The 13,334-nt window shown below is 45.3% G+C and overlaps 1 protein-coding gene across 4 annotated transcripts in view; it reads left to right on the top strand.

The window, feature by feature from the left end:
• Positions 1 to 4,689: 4,689 nt before the first annotated feature.
• Positions 4,690 to 13,334, top strand: part of UPF2 (UPF2 regulator of nonsense mediated mRNA decay) — a gene marked incomplete at its 3' end in the record, with an annotated part of 63,036 nt that continues 54,391 nt past the window's right edge. For 2 of the 4 annotated variants that reach the window (XM_080580857.1, XM_080580855.1), the window contains exons 1-3: positions 4,691 to 5,010; positions 10,191 to 10,570; positions 11,597 to 12,376. In XM_080580857.1, coding sequence (XP_080436983.1) covers positions 10,209 to 10,570; positions 11,597 to 12,376 — 1,142 coding nt within the window. In that variant the 5' untranslated portion in view covers positions 4,691 to 5,010; positions 10,191 to 10,208. Of the gene's footprint in view, positions 5,014 to 10,190; positions 10,571 to 11,596; positions 12,377 to 13,334 lie in introns of those variants that run through there. The other 2 variants (XM_080580856.1, XM_080580854.1) reach the window with 2 other exon arrangements.

Raw genomic sequence — 13,334 nt, 5'->3', positions numbered from 1 at the left:
CAACCGCCCGCCTCGCCGCCGCCAACGCCCCCGGGCCCGGCGGGGAGGAGCCCGGAGCCGCCCGCCCCGAGCCCTGAGGGAGCCCGGGGGCTGGGGGAGAGGCAGGGAGCGGGGGCTGGCGATCTACAGCCGGCGGAGGGGGGCGTTTTTTCGCCCTGTTTCTGCCCTGTGGGTTGGGGGACAGGCACGCTGTGGTCACCGCTGACTTCAGTGGCCACAAAGAGGGGCTTGGAGTGGAAGGTTTGAGCTGCTCAGCGTGTTGCTGCAAGGCTTTTCAGGCGTGCTTGCGTCACAGAATCACGGAATCATCTAGGTTGGAAGAGACCTCCAAGATCACCCAGTCCAACCTCTGACCTAACACTAACAAGTCCTCCACTAAACCATATCACTGAGCTCTACATCTAAATGTCTTTTAAAGACCTCCAGGGATGGTGACTCAACCACCTCCCTGGGCAGCCCATTCCAATGCCTAACAACCCTTCCAGTAAAGAAGTTCTTCCTAATATCCAACCTAAACCTCCACTGGCACAACTTTAGCCCATTCCCCCTCGTCCTTCCAGTCAGTATCCCAGGACTGTTATCGATTTCCAGATGTTAACTACGGCACTTGTAAGACCGTGTAAAGTGAAAAACGAGAAATAAAAGACCAAAATCACCCGTTACATATTTTAGGTACTGCAGGAAGCTTTTCTCCTTTGTGCGTTGTCTGATTCCTGAGGTGATCTCTGTATGTTCAGTGTGATTCCTCAGGTGATCTCTGTGTTCAGTCCGATTCCTTAGGCTATCTCTGTGTATTCAGTCTCTTTCTGCCCCCTTAGGTGACTTCAGAAACACATCCCAGTATCCTGGAATTCCCTGTTAAAAGACCAGGACGGCTTCAGTATCAAAGTTTAACCCCATGCATTTGTTACACTGGATTGTGATTAGACTGGTAAAAGACACATTAACCTCACCGCCTCTGGAAAACCTACCAAAAAGTACAAGAGCTGAGGAGAATCGAGGTTTGAACAAAACCTAATAGCTTCGTGTAAGCTTTGTGTGAGTGCAGGCCAGAGGCAGGAGCGGCGCCGGCTTGGCTGTGCCTGTGGAAATAAGATAACCGAGCCTGCTTTGTAGATTGCCTGCGCAACGGGGAAATCAAATCGAAGAGAGCATTTCTTTCTTCAAATCAAACAGTGGCTACGTGCTGTTGGAACAGGTGGAACTGGATTTTGCAACCGAATGGGTCGTGACACCACAGCTGGCCGGGGATCTTACGCTATTTACAGTTCCTGGATGGGGGCCGCTTGTGTTCCTTGCGGGTGGGATGGTTGGTTTGGTGCGGGTTTGTAAAAGCCACTCTGGGAGGGCAAAAAAGGGAGCGAAATTTAATGCTGCAAAGAAAGCCAAAAGCTACTGCCATAGAAAGACAGATGACGCCGCAACAGAACAAAGGATAGTGAGAATATGGCTTTCAGTATTGATTTTTAGTGTACATTAGGATAAAGAAACCATCAAAATAATGCTGCTATATTACATGATTTTGTAGAGAGGCAGAAAATGCTGATGTAGTTAAATAATTTTCTGCACTAGGGAAAACCCACAAATGTTGCAGACAGATGATGAAATACTTTTCCACAGTTCTTAAGCAAATAGCAGGTATCAATGTGGTTTTGCGTCGAAGCAGATAAAGAGCTAGTTGAATATTTCTCAATTAACACCGATATGCATGGGGCTGAACATTAAACATCTTCCAAAGCTATAAAGGACCAAATTAGGTGGTTCAGCCACACCGTCTGGATCCCAGAGGAGGAATAAAATATTTGCTTATATAAGGATTCACTTACTGCCTTAATCAAGTCTAAGTGTGAGTTCTGTTGGTTCTGTTTGTTTGTGATTAAAAAATGAAATTACAGATGTAAAGTGCTTTGCAGACTTTTGCCAGCATAACCGTCTTGTCTGGGACGTGATTACCTGTGGGAAAAGTCTTGCTGTAACTATATCTAGGGTAATAAAAGAGAGGCTCTGTTGACTTTGGCTCATGTCTTAAGTGTCAGGAGATGGTACCCATGCCAACAGAAACACCACTGCTAAGTCCACGTGCTCCGGCTCCTCGACGGGACTGTCCTGGCCTGACTCAGCCAGCAGAGGCAGAGAGGCTGCCTGAGAGAAGGCTTCTGTGTGAGGCTGATTCAGTTCTACCTCACGTCTTGGTTACAAAAATTAGAAATATTTCAAAACCAATGTGCTAAATGGAGCTGACTACCTAGCAGATTAAACTTGCAACATTTTAAATAGAAAATCATCATCAGATGGGTGCATTTTAAAGCACTGGTAGTTCATGGCACTTTAGTACTTCTATCAACCCAAAAACTTCCCACAGAGTACACCCTGACAAGGTTTGTCAGCCGGAGTTAAGTGGTGAAGAGCGGTTATCTTGGCTCTGAATGCTAAGCTGGAATCGATGTAAGCAAATGTGATTTAACAGGATTGGACATATGTTTGTACACCTTGAAAAAGTATATGCACAAAAATGTATCTCCTTTCCAGGAAACAGTGACTATAAATAATCTCGAAAAATCACAGGAATAAAACAGATGGGTCTGAAGAAGTTATGTGACTATCAGCTCACTTGGCAAAAAAAAAGATAATTTTCTGGATTTGGCTACAAGGCAAATACTGAGCTCACCTACAGATTCTACATTAGGCCAGTACTTGGCACGAGTGCAATTACTCTCTGAACAGTGTGCATGTTTGGTGCTAGTAACTGAAGAAACGTACTGAAAAAGTTGGGAAGAGCTTCAAGAATTAAAAAACTGAATGACACACTTTACATTGGAAACTTAGGTAATGAGATCCACCTGGATTTTTTTTTTTTAGTAAATTAGTAGGAAAACCTGATCAGTATTTAAGCAGCCACAGATGAAACAGATGCTTTATAAGGAAAAGCTTTCTGATTTATCAAAGGTAAAACAGCATTTGTTTACAGCGTCTTTACCAAAGAGAGTTCCAATGAAGTTGTAGCTGTGGCTGGTGGGGAATGTGGTGTAAATACAGAAAGTACTACTGCTTCAGATTTTTAGTGATGGTGCATTTTATTCATGCTAGAAAAGGTAGCAATACCATTCTTCAAAATAAAAGAAGCCAATATTTCTTGATGTAAGGCTACTGAACCTGCAATTTAGCCCTAATATAATGCTGAGTCTGCCTTTTTTAAACCATAACAGAAAAGCTGCATTCAGAGGCATCCACTCTACATTACTGGTGTTTTTCCAAAAACACCAGTATCTTTGCAGATATCCTCCCCTTTTAACCCCTCTTTTCTCTGTTTAGCACATCACATGGATCTTCCCCATTCCAGCAAATCAATTTAAGCAACCCAGTAACCATCTTGGGAGGCAAATGATGTCTTCGTGCCACAAAGACACTTGAACAATCGATGTAAATAAGAAGCATGACTTCACCCCTTCAAATATTCATAAACTTTTCCAGACGGAGATTTTCAGATGTGTCTGCAAAATGAGGCATGAACAGCAGGAGGAGGGCTCTTTCCTGGAAAAAAACCTGTCCAGCCCCGTACCAGCTGGCAGAGTACACAAAAACCAAGTCGGTAAGCAGTCTCATATTCGGGCTGCCTCTTCCCTGTGACTAAAAGTGGGTTTAACAGAGGAAAAATCCTGTTTTGGACTGCCTCTTTGCCTCTTCCCTGTGACTAAAGTGGGTTTAACAGCAGAATAATCTCATTTTGCCCCTCGAGGCTTGGCCGTGATGTTGCAGTCAGGTGTTTGTGTGCTCACCCTAAGCCTGGAGGGGCACAAATACCTCGCTGTACCTAAGTGACAGCTTACAGGAGCCCGAGTGCTTGGGCCCCTCACTATCAGAAGGACATCGAGGCCCTGGAACGTGCCCAGAGCAGGGCTACGAAGCTGGTGAAGGGCCTGGAGCACAAGTCCTGTGAGGAGCAGCTGAGGGAGCTGGGGTTGTTTGGTCTGGAGAAGAGGAGGCTCAGGGCAGACCTTATTGCTCTCTGCAGCTACCTGAAAGGAAGGTGTGGGGAGCTGGGGGTCAGCCTCTTCTCACAGTTAACTAGTGATAGGACCAGAGGGAATGGCCTCAAGTTGTGCCAGGGGAGGTTCAGGTTGGAAATGAGGAGACATTTCTTCTCAGAAAGAGCAGTCAGGCACTGGGACGGGTTGCCCAGGGAGGTGGTGGAGTCACCGTCCCTGGGGGTGTTCAAGGAGAGGTTGGACGTGGTGCTTGGGGACATGGTTTAGTGGGTGACATTGGTGGTAGGGGGGTGGTTGGACCAGGTGACCTTGGAGGGCTTTTCCAACCCTAATGATTCTGTGATTCTACGAAAATAAACACCTGAGTGCTTAAGGAACTGGATCTTAACCCCGAAATACCCACTTATTGAGGCCGGACCGTGCCAGACCTTTCACGTGGGGCTAATTTGGGGCTGCCTCACGGCCAGCGCCGTGTGGGATGCGTGCTCTGAGGTAATTTGGGGTTTTCTGCCCCCAAAATTTGCGTCTGGCAGAGGGCAGGCGGACTCATGGCCTCGGGGAACGGCGGAGTTTAACGTCGGCCCGAGCAGCGTGACGCGACACGAGGCTACACGGGCGAAAAACGTCACGGCGGTGACGTCACGCGGCACCACACCGCGTCCCCCGCCCCCCCTCCCCTTCCCTCAGCCACTTCCGCCTCCGCACCCCGCCGGTAACCCGAGCACGGCCGCCCTCCTTCAGGACCCCCACCAGGGGCTGCCCCGCGCGCTGCCTGCCTCCCTGCCGCCACCAACCTCCCTCCGCCGAGCCTTACGGGGCGGCCACAACGGCGAGCACCGAGCCGCCTCCTCACCCTTAATTTCTCGGTTGGGCGGCGGGAGGCGAGCGGCGGGGCTCGGCCCGGGGAGCGACGCTTCGGCTCAGGCAGCGCGGAGGGCGGCCGCGGGCACGGAGAGCGGCGTGAGGGGAGAGGGGGCCTCGAGCGGCGGCGGCGGCGGCCGGGCGATGCCTGCACCGGGCCGAGGTGGCGGGGGCGGGGACGTGAGGGGAGCACCGGGACGTGAGGGGAGGGAGGGTGATGGGGGCGGGAGGGGGAGGCCGGGGACGGCGGGGGGGAACCGGAGATGGGGGGGGGGGGGGAACCGGGGACGGCGGCTGAGGGAGGCGCTGAGGGAGCCTGTGGGGGGCTGAGGGGGGCGGCGGGGCCGTGAGGTGGCACCGGGGGGGCTGAAAGGGGAAGGGGAGGAAGGGGGGGAAGCGAAGGGGTTTGGGGACGGCTGCCCTCGGGGGACGGGGAGGAGGAGGAGGAGGAGCCGAGGGTGTAACACCGCAGCGGTTCTGTTGTCCCACGCGCACCGATTTGCCTTCACTCCCCTTCCCCCCCCCCCCCCCCCCCCCCCCCCCCCCCCCCAGGGCAGGGCAGCTCGGGCAGCTCCGCCAGCACAACGCTCCTGGGGGAGGCGTGGAAGCGAAAGTAAAAGCGGCCGGCTGGTCAACCCGCCGGCCCCTGCCCTGATTTGCACCGCAGCTCCTCAAAACTTCCATTCCCTAGCGATGGGGTTGCTAACCCTGCTCAGCTCCTTCGTTCTCTGGTGCTTTTCGCGGTGTCAGAAGCGGGACTTGTTGCCTGCGTTGTGTAGCCCCCCTACCTAACAGCGTACCTAACGGAGGAATGTCTGTGATCAATTTAAATCCCGCTAGCAGCATGAAAAGCGTGTGAAAAAGCTCAGTGTTCCTCGTTAGTTTAGTAAAGTTGTGTCTTCATCCCGCTATTCTTGAGAAAGATTTAAGTTTGTGGTGCTGCGGTCTTTGGCTACGGCTTTTCACCGATTTGAGAGGATCTAGAGCATCAGGCTAAGGTGTTGATGTTGTTCCTTTTATTCTGAATAGCGGCTACGTTAATAGTGCTGAATATCTCTTGTGAATCTTGTGTTTCCTTGAGGATAAGCAATTAGGTGGGCAATGTTTATGGGAAAGCATAAATGGAAAACTTTTGTTATTGTTGAACTTTTATTTATTTAAACTTCTGAGCCTGGAGTATTGTGAGCTGCTTCTGTCACTTTATCAAATACCAAGATTGGCGTGAAAAAAGCTTAAGTAGAAATTCAGCTAAAATAAAAAATACCCGCAACTCTTAAATAAGATTAGAGTGAGTTAATGTAGATCAAATAGTGAAAAAGGAGGCTTAGTAGTTTCTTCTGGGAAGATAGCATCTGTAAGTGATGGAACCAAGAAGCTAGTTCCAAAGAATTTAAATGTCATTACAGGAATGCACTGCTGAAAGCCCAAAAGCGTATGGAACCCTTGTCTCCTGTCTGTCCTTTCCGTACTTTCTAATTTTCAGCTGTGAGTGCCAGTTCCTCCTATTTACTGGCTTTTGAAGCTTGTGTCATTATCTTGTCTTTCCAACAGTATGTTCACATAAGTATTAGGTACTAAATAAAAGTTTTAATCGTTAAGTTTCTCTCGGAGTTGCCTTACTGTGCCTTTAATCTGGACCAAACTACGCGCAGCCTGACTTCCTGTGGCAATGAGACCTAGGCGAGCCTGCTGCCGTTTCCATTTCTCTCTGCTTCCACTAGTTTTTGAACCTTTTTTCAGCCAAACTGGGAGCTCTGGAGGTATAACCTCTCTACAGATTTTGTTAGAACCAGCGACTGAGAAAAATAATTCAGTCTAAATGAACATTCTTGCTGAGGGAAGGGCTATAGCATGCGCTCTGTGGACGCTTCTGTGCTGTGTGCTGACCAGTGAATCGGTCTGCGTATAGCTTGGAGGCAGCCGTCGCACTGCCTGCCTCCTGCAGTTAATTATCGGTAGGCTTAAATGAGGTGTCAGTATGACCAGAAGGGTTTGCAAGATAAGGAGCTGTACCTAGCAGGTAGTGAGAAGGATTGCAACGTGTGTATTGTGCGTTAGAGGACAGGAATCTGTCATAAACCAACTGTTTTTTTTGTCATTGGTGTTCACCTGTGGGGGTGAAAGTGCTTCCTATCGCCTAGTGAAATCACAGCGCTCCGTCCCTTTTCTTTTCAGCCCAGCTTTTTATCTTGCTTTTATATGAGCAAACAGGACACGTGTTTTAAAACAGAATTTTGACTTCCTAAAAGTAATAGGATAAGTTCTGTAATGATTTTGGTGAGTGGACGTGATGTTGAAAACTTTTATGTGTGTCTAGCTGGATATTTGGGATCGTCTCCAAATTTTAATTTAATTACCCTACTACCAACAGATGGGAGACAAAGATAATGGAGCATTGAAGTTACAATGTGCCTTTCCAACATTTCTTTAATCAAACAACCCTTTTGTTCTCGTTTGAAACTTAGCTCGCAATTTATTATCTTGCTTTAAAAAATGTGTTACTCTTCTTGTGTGTTGTTTCGTAGTCTTCCTGGTGAAAAAGTTGAATACAATTATTGAAGAGTCTTCGTGCAATGTAGTAACGGGTGTAATCTTGCTAGTAGTATGTTACAGCAATGTTTAAATGCTGAAAACTTCCTTTTCTTTTTTTGGTGGTGGGAGAAATAGTTTAGCTGTTTTAAACTGTTGGGAACTTCCAGTGTGGATTCGTAGTGAGAAAACAGTAATGAACTCTTGTTGCTTTATGTGAGATCTGTAGAGGATTCACATCTCCCAGGTCAACCCGTGAGGAATAGCTCCCATTTCACTGGCCTACAGAGCTGGAAAATTAGTCCCGACCTTTAATATGAGGGAGTCTTGGGTGCTGCTTGGGTTTTTAAATTTTTTTTTTTCGTGGCGTTTTAAGTATTGATTTCTTAATGACACTGTTTTAAGTCAATCAGTGGTTTTTGTTTTTTTTTTTTTTGAAACCGGAGTTGTTCAGAGACGTTGAGCTGTGTAACCTCTTAGCTGTAGACAAGCATTCGGGAGCCAAATATGCTGGTACTTGTGTAAGCTGTGCTGATTTGATCGGCCCTGCTTCCATAAATCAGCCTCAGAAATGGCTCTCCGCTGCCGCTGCTGCCAATTGCTGTCAGAGAGGCCAAATCCTGAACAGGTTCTCTATTGCTGAGGTGTCGCTGCCTGCGCGTGACTATCATGTGGTTTTGCAACCAATTTTTTCTTCAGAAGACACATACAAACAGCAGAGAAAACGTAACCCACGTTTCCGTGCGGGATAGTCTGTGTATGAACCTGCTGCGTTACTGCGTCGTGTGTGTGGGGGGGGAGGGAACGTAGAAATAGAGACTTCCTTCAGTCCGGTGGCTTAGTGATCGTTATCTTTCAAAGGAGTTGAAAATAATATTAGAAACACTTAGTTGGGTTGAAATGCAAGTGTCTTGTTACTCATTTTGTTGAGTAGATGCAGGGAATATGTGAATCCACCTTATTCCCTTTTTCCAACCTGACTGAAATGTGGAAAAGTCAAGGTAGGGCGGTAACTGGGCATTGTCCCAGCACTCCTGCCTGTGTAAGCATTTAACATGGAGGCACATGAATATATAAAAACGATGAATAAATATTTGCAGAACTGGGACCCTAGTTCTGTTAGTACACAAGTATTTTACGGCTGGTCTCACGGTGCTTCAGGACCCAAAATTATTCGAGGGTTTAGGATTTATCAACAGATTGAAGCCAGAGAGCATGAAGACGAATAAAATAAAGCCGATGATAGATTTTAGTTTGAAGATGGGAATTTAGCACGAAGTAAATCAGGCTGGCGTGGTTCTGTATTTGGTATTTGGCCTTGTATTTGGTCCTTGCGGGACCGCACCTGGGCACCACGTCCAGCTGCGGGCTCTCTGTGCCGCGAAAGACATTGAGATGCTGCAGTGAGCCACCGGGACCAGCAGGAGACCGGAGCACGTGGGGAGAACTGGGTCCGTAAGAAGAGAAGGGGAGCTCTTGTTACGGTCCGCAGCTACCTGGGGGGACAGCATGGAGAAGATGGAGCCGGGTTCTTAAAGCTGTGCAGGGATAGGATGAGAAGAAGGGGGAATGAGTTGGGGCATAGGAGAGTCAAGGATGATACTAAGAAAAGCTTTTTCAGTGTGGATGTTCAGTACGGGAACAGGGGCCCGGAGGGGCCGTTGGCGTCTCCGTTCTTGGAGATGCTCCAGACTTAACAAGGCACGTCCCTGATCTTGACCCCCTGTGAGCAGGGAGTTGAACTAGGTGACCTCCGGAGTTTCCTTCCAGTCTAAATTATTCTCTGTACTTTCTTGTTCCATGTATGTTGGGTTTTGGATCCTTTGCCAAATGCAACTACAGCTTAAAGGGCAAGAAACCCTAAAGATGATAAAGCTTCTTCAGATCATTTAGGGGGAAAAAAAATGAGAGACACAAATTTGAGCCTTTGCTAACTCCTGATAACTGTAGCCTTTCTGTTACCATTTCCTTATGGTTTCTTGGCAGCGAGGCTCAGTCAGCAGAGCACTCTTCCAGCTGCTACTTGTGCTGTGCAGAAGCTTGCAATGAGTGGGGAAATTTTGGGAGGAGCGAGGAAGGAGGGTAATGTGATGATGCCCTCTCACCACGAGGACAGCCAAGCATTGGAGCAGGTTGTCCAGAAAGGTAGTGCGGCCTCCTCGGTGGATTGTAGGGCCGTACTGGACAGAGCCTAGAGCAGTCTTGTCTGACCTCAGAAGTGCCCCTGCTTTGAGCAGGAGGTTGGACCTCTTCAGGTCTCATCCGACCCGTGCTATCCTGTGATCCTAAATAGAGGTTTGGGATGAGAGAATGGTCTTGGGAGGCATGTGGAAATGTCAGCGAGATGCAGGTGCATGCTGCTGAATCAGGTGTTTTTATTTATAAAGTCGGGGTACTTCTCTTTCATCAGTTTTGGATTTTTTGGGGGGATTTTTTTTTCTTCTTATGTTCCAAGATCATGTATTTCTCAGGCTGTAGAAACTTCAAATGCTTTTACTTCACAGTTCGTCCTGAAAAAATCTTCACAGTATGTTCAGATAACCATTGTCATAATTTAGATTCAGAAATTATCATTATGCTTTCCATCTTATCTTGAGATAAGCTTTATAATTTGGAAGAGTGTAATAAAATGCTTAGTTTTTACCTTCATTAGGTGCGTTCCATAGTTCCAGAAAACTTAGGTGAAGTCTGTAATTTATTCTGATGTATTTTATTCTCACCTTTGTAAGAATTAAATGGGCATGGGCAGGCTGTGAAAGTTGCTTTACTTTATCAACAGCAAGTTAAAAGTACGTATTTTCTTTGATTCTGCAGGTTTGCCCGGGTAACACAATGCCAGCTGAGCGCAAAAAGTCAGCAAGCATGGATGAGAAAGAATCTTCGTTAAATAATAAAGAAAAAGAATTTGGTGAAAGGCGACCAGTGAGCACCAGGGAGAAGCCAAAAGAAGATGTCAAGGTTGGCGTGAAGAGAGAGACTTTAAAGGTTCCCGAAGACAAAAAGAAAAAACTGGAAGAGGATAAAAGAAAAAAAGAAGACAAGGAGCGGAAGAAGAAAGATGATGATAAAGTGAAGGCAGAAGAAGAGCAAAAGAAGAAAGAAGAGGAAGAAAAAAAGAAACTTGAAGAGGAAGAGAAAAAGAAGCAAGAGGAGGAAGTGAAACGTCAGCAAGAAGAAGCAGCTGCTCAGCTGAAGTAAGCTGTGTTTTTTTTTAATGGCTTAACTGTGCCAAATGCTGTAGTCCTGCTATGAGGTTTGGGGACAGAACTATAAAAGATGAACTGTTTGAGTTAATTACAATAAGTTGTGTGTGTTGTTATAAATTGTATGTGCCTGGGCGAGCATGCTCTGATTTTTACGTAGTTTTGAGTTTTCACCTCCTAACCTTTGTTACTTTGGTCTTTCTTATTGGTTTTTAATAGTGTTCTCCATGCAATGATCGTTTAAAAGCACCTGTGTGATAGAATAAAGAGATGGAGACATGTTAGTGTCATAAAATCCGGAATACAGGTTTTAAGAGTCCACAAACTGTAATAGGAGCAAATGTGCTGTGAGTGGTGGCTGTAGTTTTTTTTACTTCATCGTAGTTGATTGATATCTGGATGGCAAACACAGAATGTAACCTAGATGTAACCTAGCACTTCGACATGCAATCTTACCAAGATAATGTTTCTCAGTGTGATACCAAAAGGTATTATAGCGTTGAAGATAGCATCTTTAGGAAAAAAAACAAGTTTCTGGATGTTCTCTTGTGTAAAATACGTCACTTTTGACGACGGCGGACAGTGTCATAGCCAAATCCTAGTTGGGGCAGATGTATTTCACCTCCTTAAAATTCTCTGTGTAATTTCAATAGTCTGGGAAGAAAACATTCCCCTTAACAATATACAATAAGCTGTTAAAAGTTTTCTGTCCTCTTCTGTAATAGCTTTAACTCAGTCTGGAGTAAATGGACTTTTATGTTTATATTTTGCAAGTCTGGTGGGATTAATGTGTTCTGCGTAGAGCTATTCCATTTTGTAACATGTGGGACTTGTTTCTTGGAGCAGTAAACATAAGCAGTGGTTCATAAAGCTAAAGCATCTGCTTCATAGGATTAACTTGTTAAATACCAAAAGGCAGTCTTAAAAGAAAATGAGTTTAGCACTACTGGAAGATTTTGAACTGGATAACCTGAAAGAAAGGCTCTAACAAAAGTTACTCCTTTTTCTTTCTCCTAGAGAAAAAGAGGAAGCACATCAGCTCCATCAGGAGGCTTGGGAGCGCCATCAGGCAAGAAAAGAGCTTCGCAGCAAAAACCAGAATGCACCAGACAATCGCCCCGAGGAAAACTTCTTCAGCAGACTAGACTCCAGTCTGAAGAAGAACACAGCTTTTGTTAAGAAGCTAAAAACCATTACAGAGCAACAAAGGGACTCCTTGTCCCATGATTTTAACAGCCTGAATTTAAGCAAATACATTGCAGAAGCAGTAGCTTCTATTGTGGAAGCCAAACTGAAAATCTCGGATGTGAACTGCGCTGTGCACTTGTGTTCCCTCTTCCACCAGCGCTATGCTGATTTTGCTCCCTCGTTACTTCAGGCTTGGAAAAAACATTTTGAAGCAAGGAAAGAAGAGAAGACTCCCAACATTACTAAGTTGAGAACTGATCTGCGTTTCATTGCAGAGTTGACAATAGTTGGGATTTTCACTGACAAGGAAGGTTTGTCTTTAATCTATGAGCAGCTTAAAAATATTATTAACGCTGATCGAGAGTCCCACACTCATGTTTCTGTGGTTATCAGCTTTTGTCGGCACTGTGGAGATGACATTGCTGGTTTGGTACCGAGGAAAGTAAAAACTGTTGCAGAGAAGTTTAACTTGAGCTTTCCTCCTAGTGAGATAATTAGCCCAGAGAAACAACAGCCCTTCCAGAATTTGTTGAAGGAATACTTTACGTCTTTGACCAAACACCTGAAAAGGGACCACAGGGAGCTACAGAATATTGAAAGACAAAACAGGTGACATTTACATGTTGCTTTTCATTTACGGAGGAAAATATAGTTCATTTATGAAATGCCTAGACTTGTTGTGGTATCTGTCACCAAACAAAAGTCTGTTAGTGGTGTGTAGAAGATAAGTGTATTATGCTGTATATCCTAAAGTCTGAACTTGCTCTGAACGCTTGCACCATCAAGCAAAAAAAACCAGACTCTATCTTTAAAGATGGTAGATGTTGACCTTGAGCTTTAATTCTCTTAAATCTGTTTTTTTTGGTGATGCTCCCATAGCAGCTTGAGAGTAATGCTTATTTACCAGCTGGTACAGTCTTTTCCAGTTGGCACAGTCTGATTCCTCCCTTTCCACCCACGCGTGTTTAACGGAGCATATGCCACAAAGTCTTTGGCTTGTTTACTCTTTTTTTAGTGTACCAGTGTTGTCAATGGTAATGAGTATGGAGGAAGGATAAGGTTGGATTGACAAGGTGTCGCTTAGGCTCTGTGTGCAAATATTCTATATTAAGATGTTGAGGGTATATAGTCAATTTCATTCAAATCCTCTTAAATGTGTATATGAAATAAATATTAAATTATTTAAACATCAAAATATTTAAATATTGTTACATTAAATTATTAAACATCATTACAATTTAATATTTATATGTTATTTAAATGTTAAATATTAAATAGTGTGAGTATACATACCTTTAAGATCTGAATAATTTCTGTTACAAGCATAAATATTTTTAAAATAATTACCTGCTTTATTTTTTTTTAAAGCATCATGAAATGTCATTACTGGAGCCAGCTTAAAGCCAATTGCTGGTCTTTAAACATGGTAGTAGTTACATCCTTCTGGGAGCATTCCAGGTAGAAAGAAACGAAACCTGGGTCTCCACAGGTTTCAGTTAAAATGCTGATCATCAGCACAGAGCCAAACGTCCATTTAGAATATGCTCAAACATTCCCAAATCAAAGC

The sequence above is a fragment of the Anser brachyrhynchus genome (assembly GCF_964034855.1).
Source record: "Anser brachyrhynchus genome assembly, chromosome: 1".
NCBI classification, from domain to species: Eukaryota; Metazoa; Chordata; class Aves; order Anseriformes; family Anatidae; genus Anser; species Anser brachyrhynchus.
This window is presented reverse-complemented; position numbering and strand designations above follow the sequence as displayed.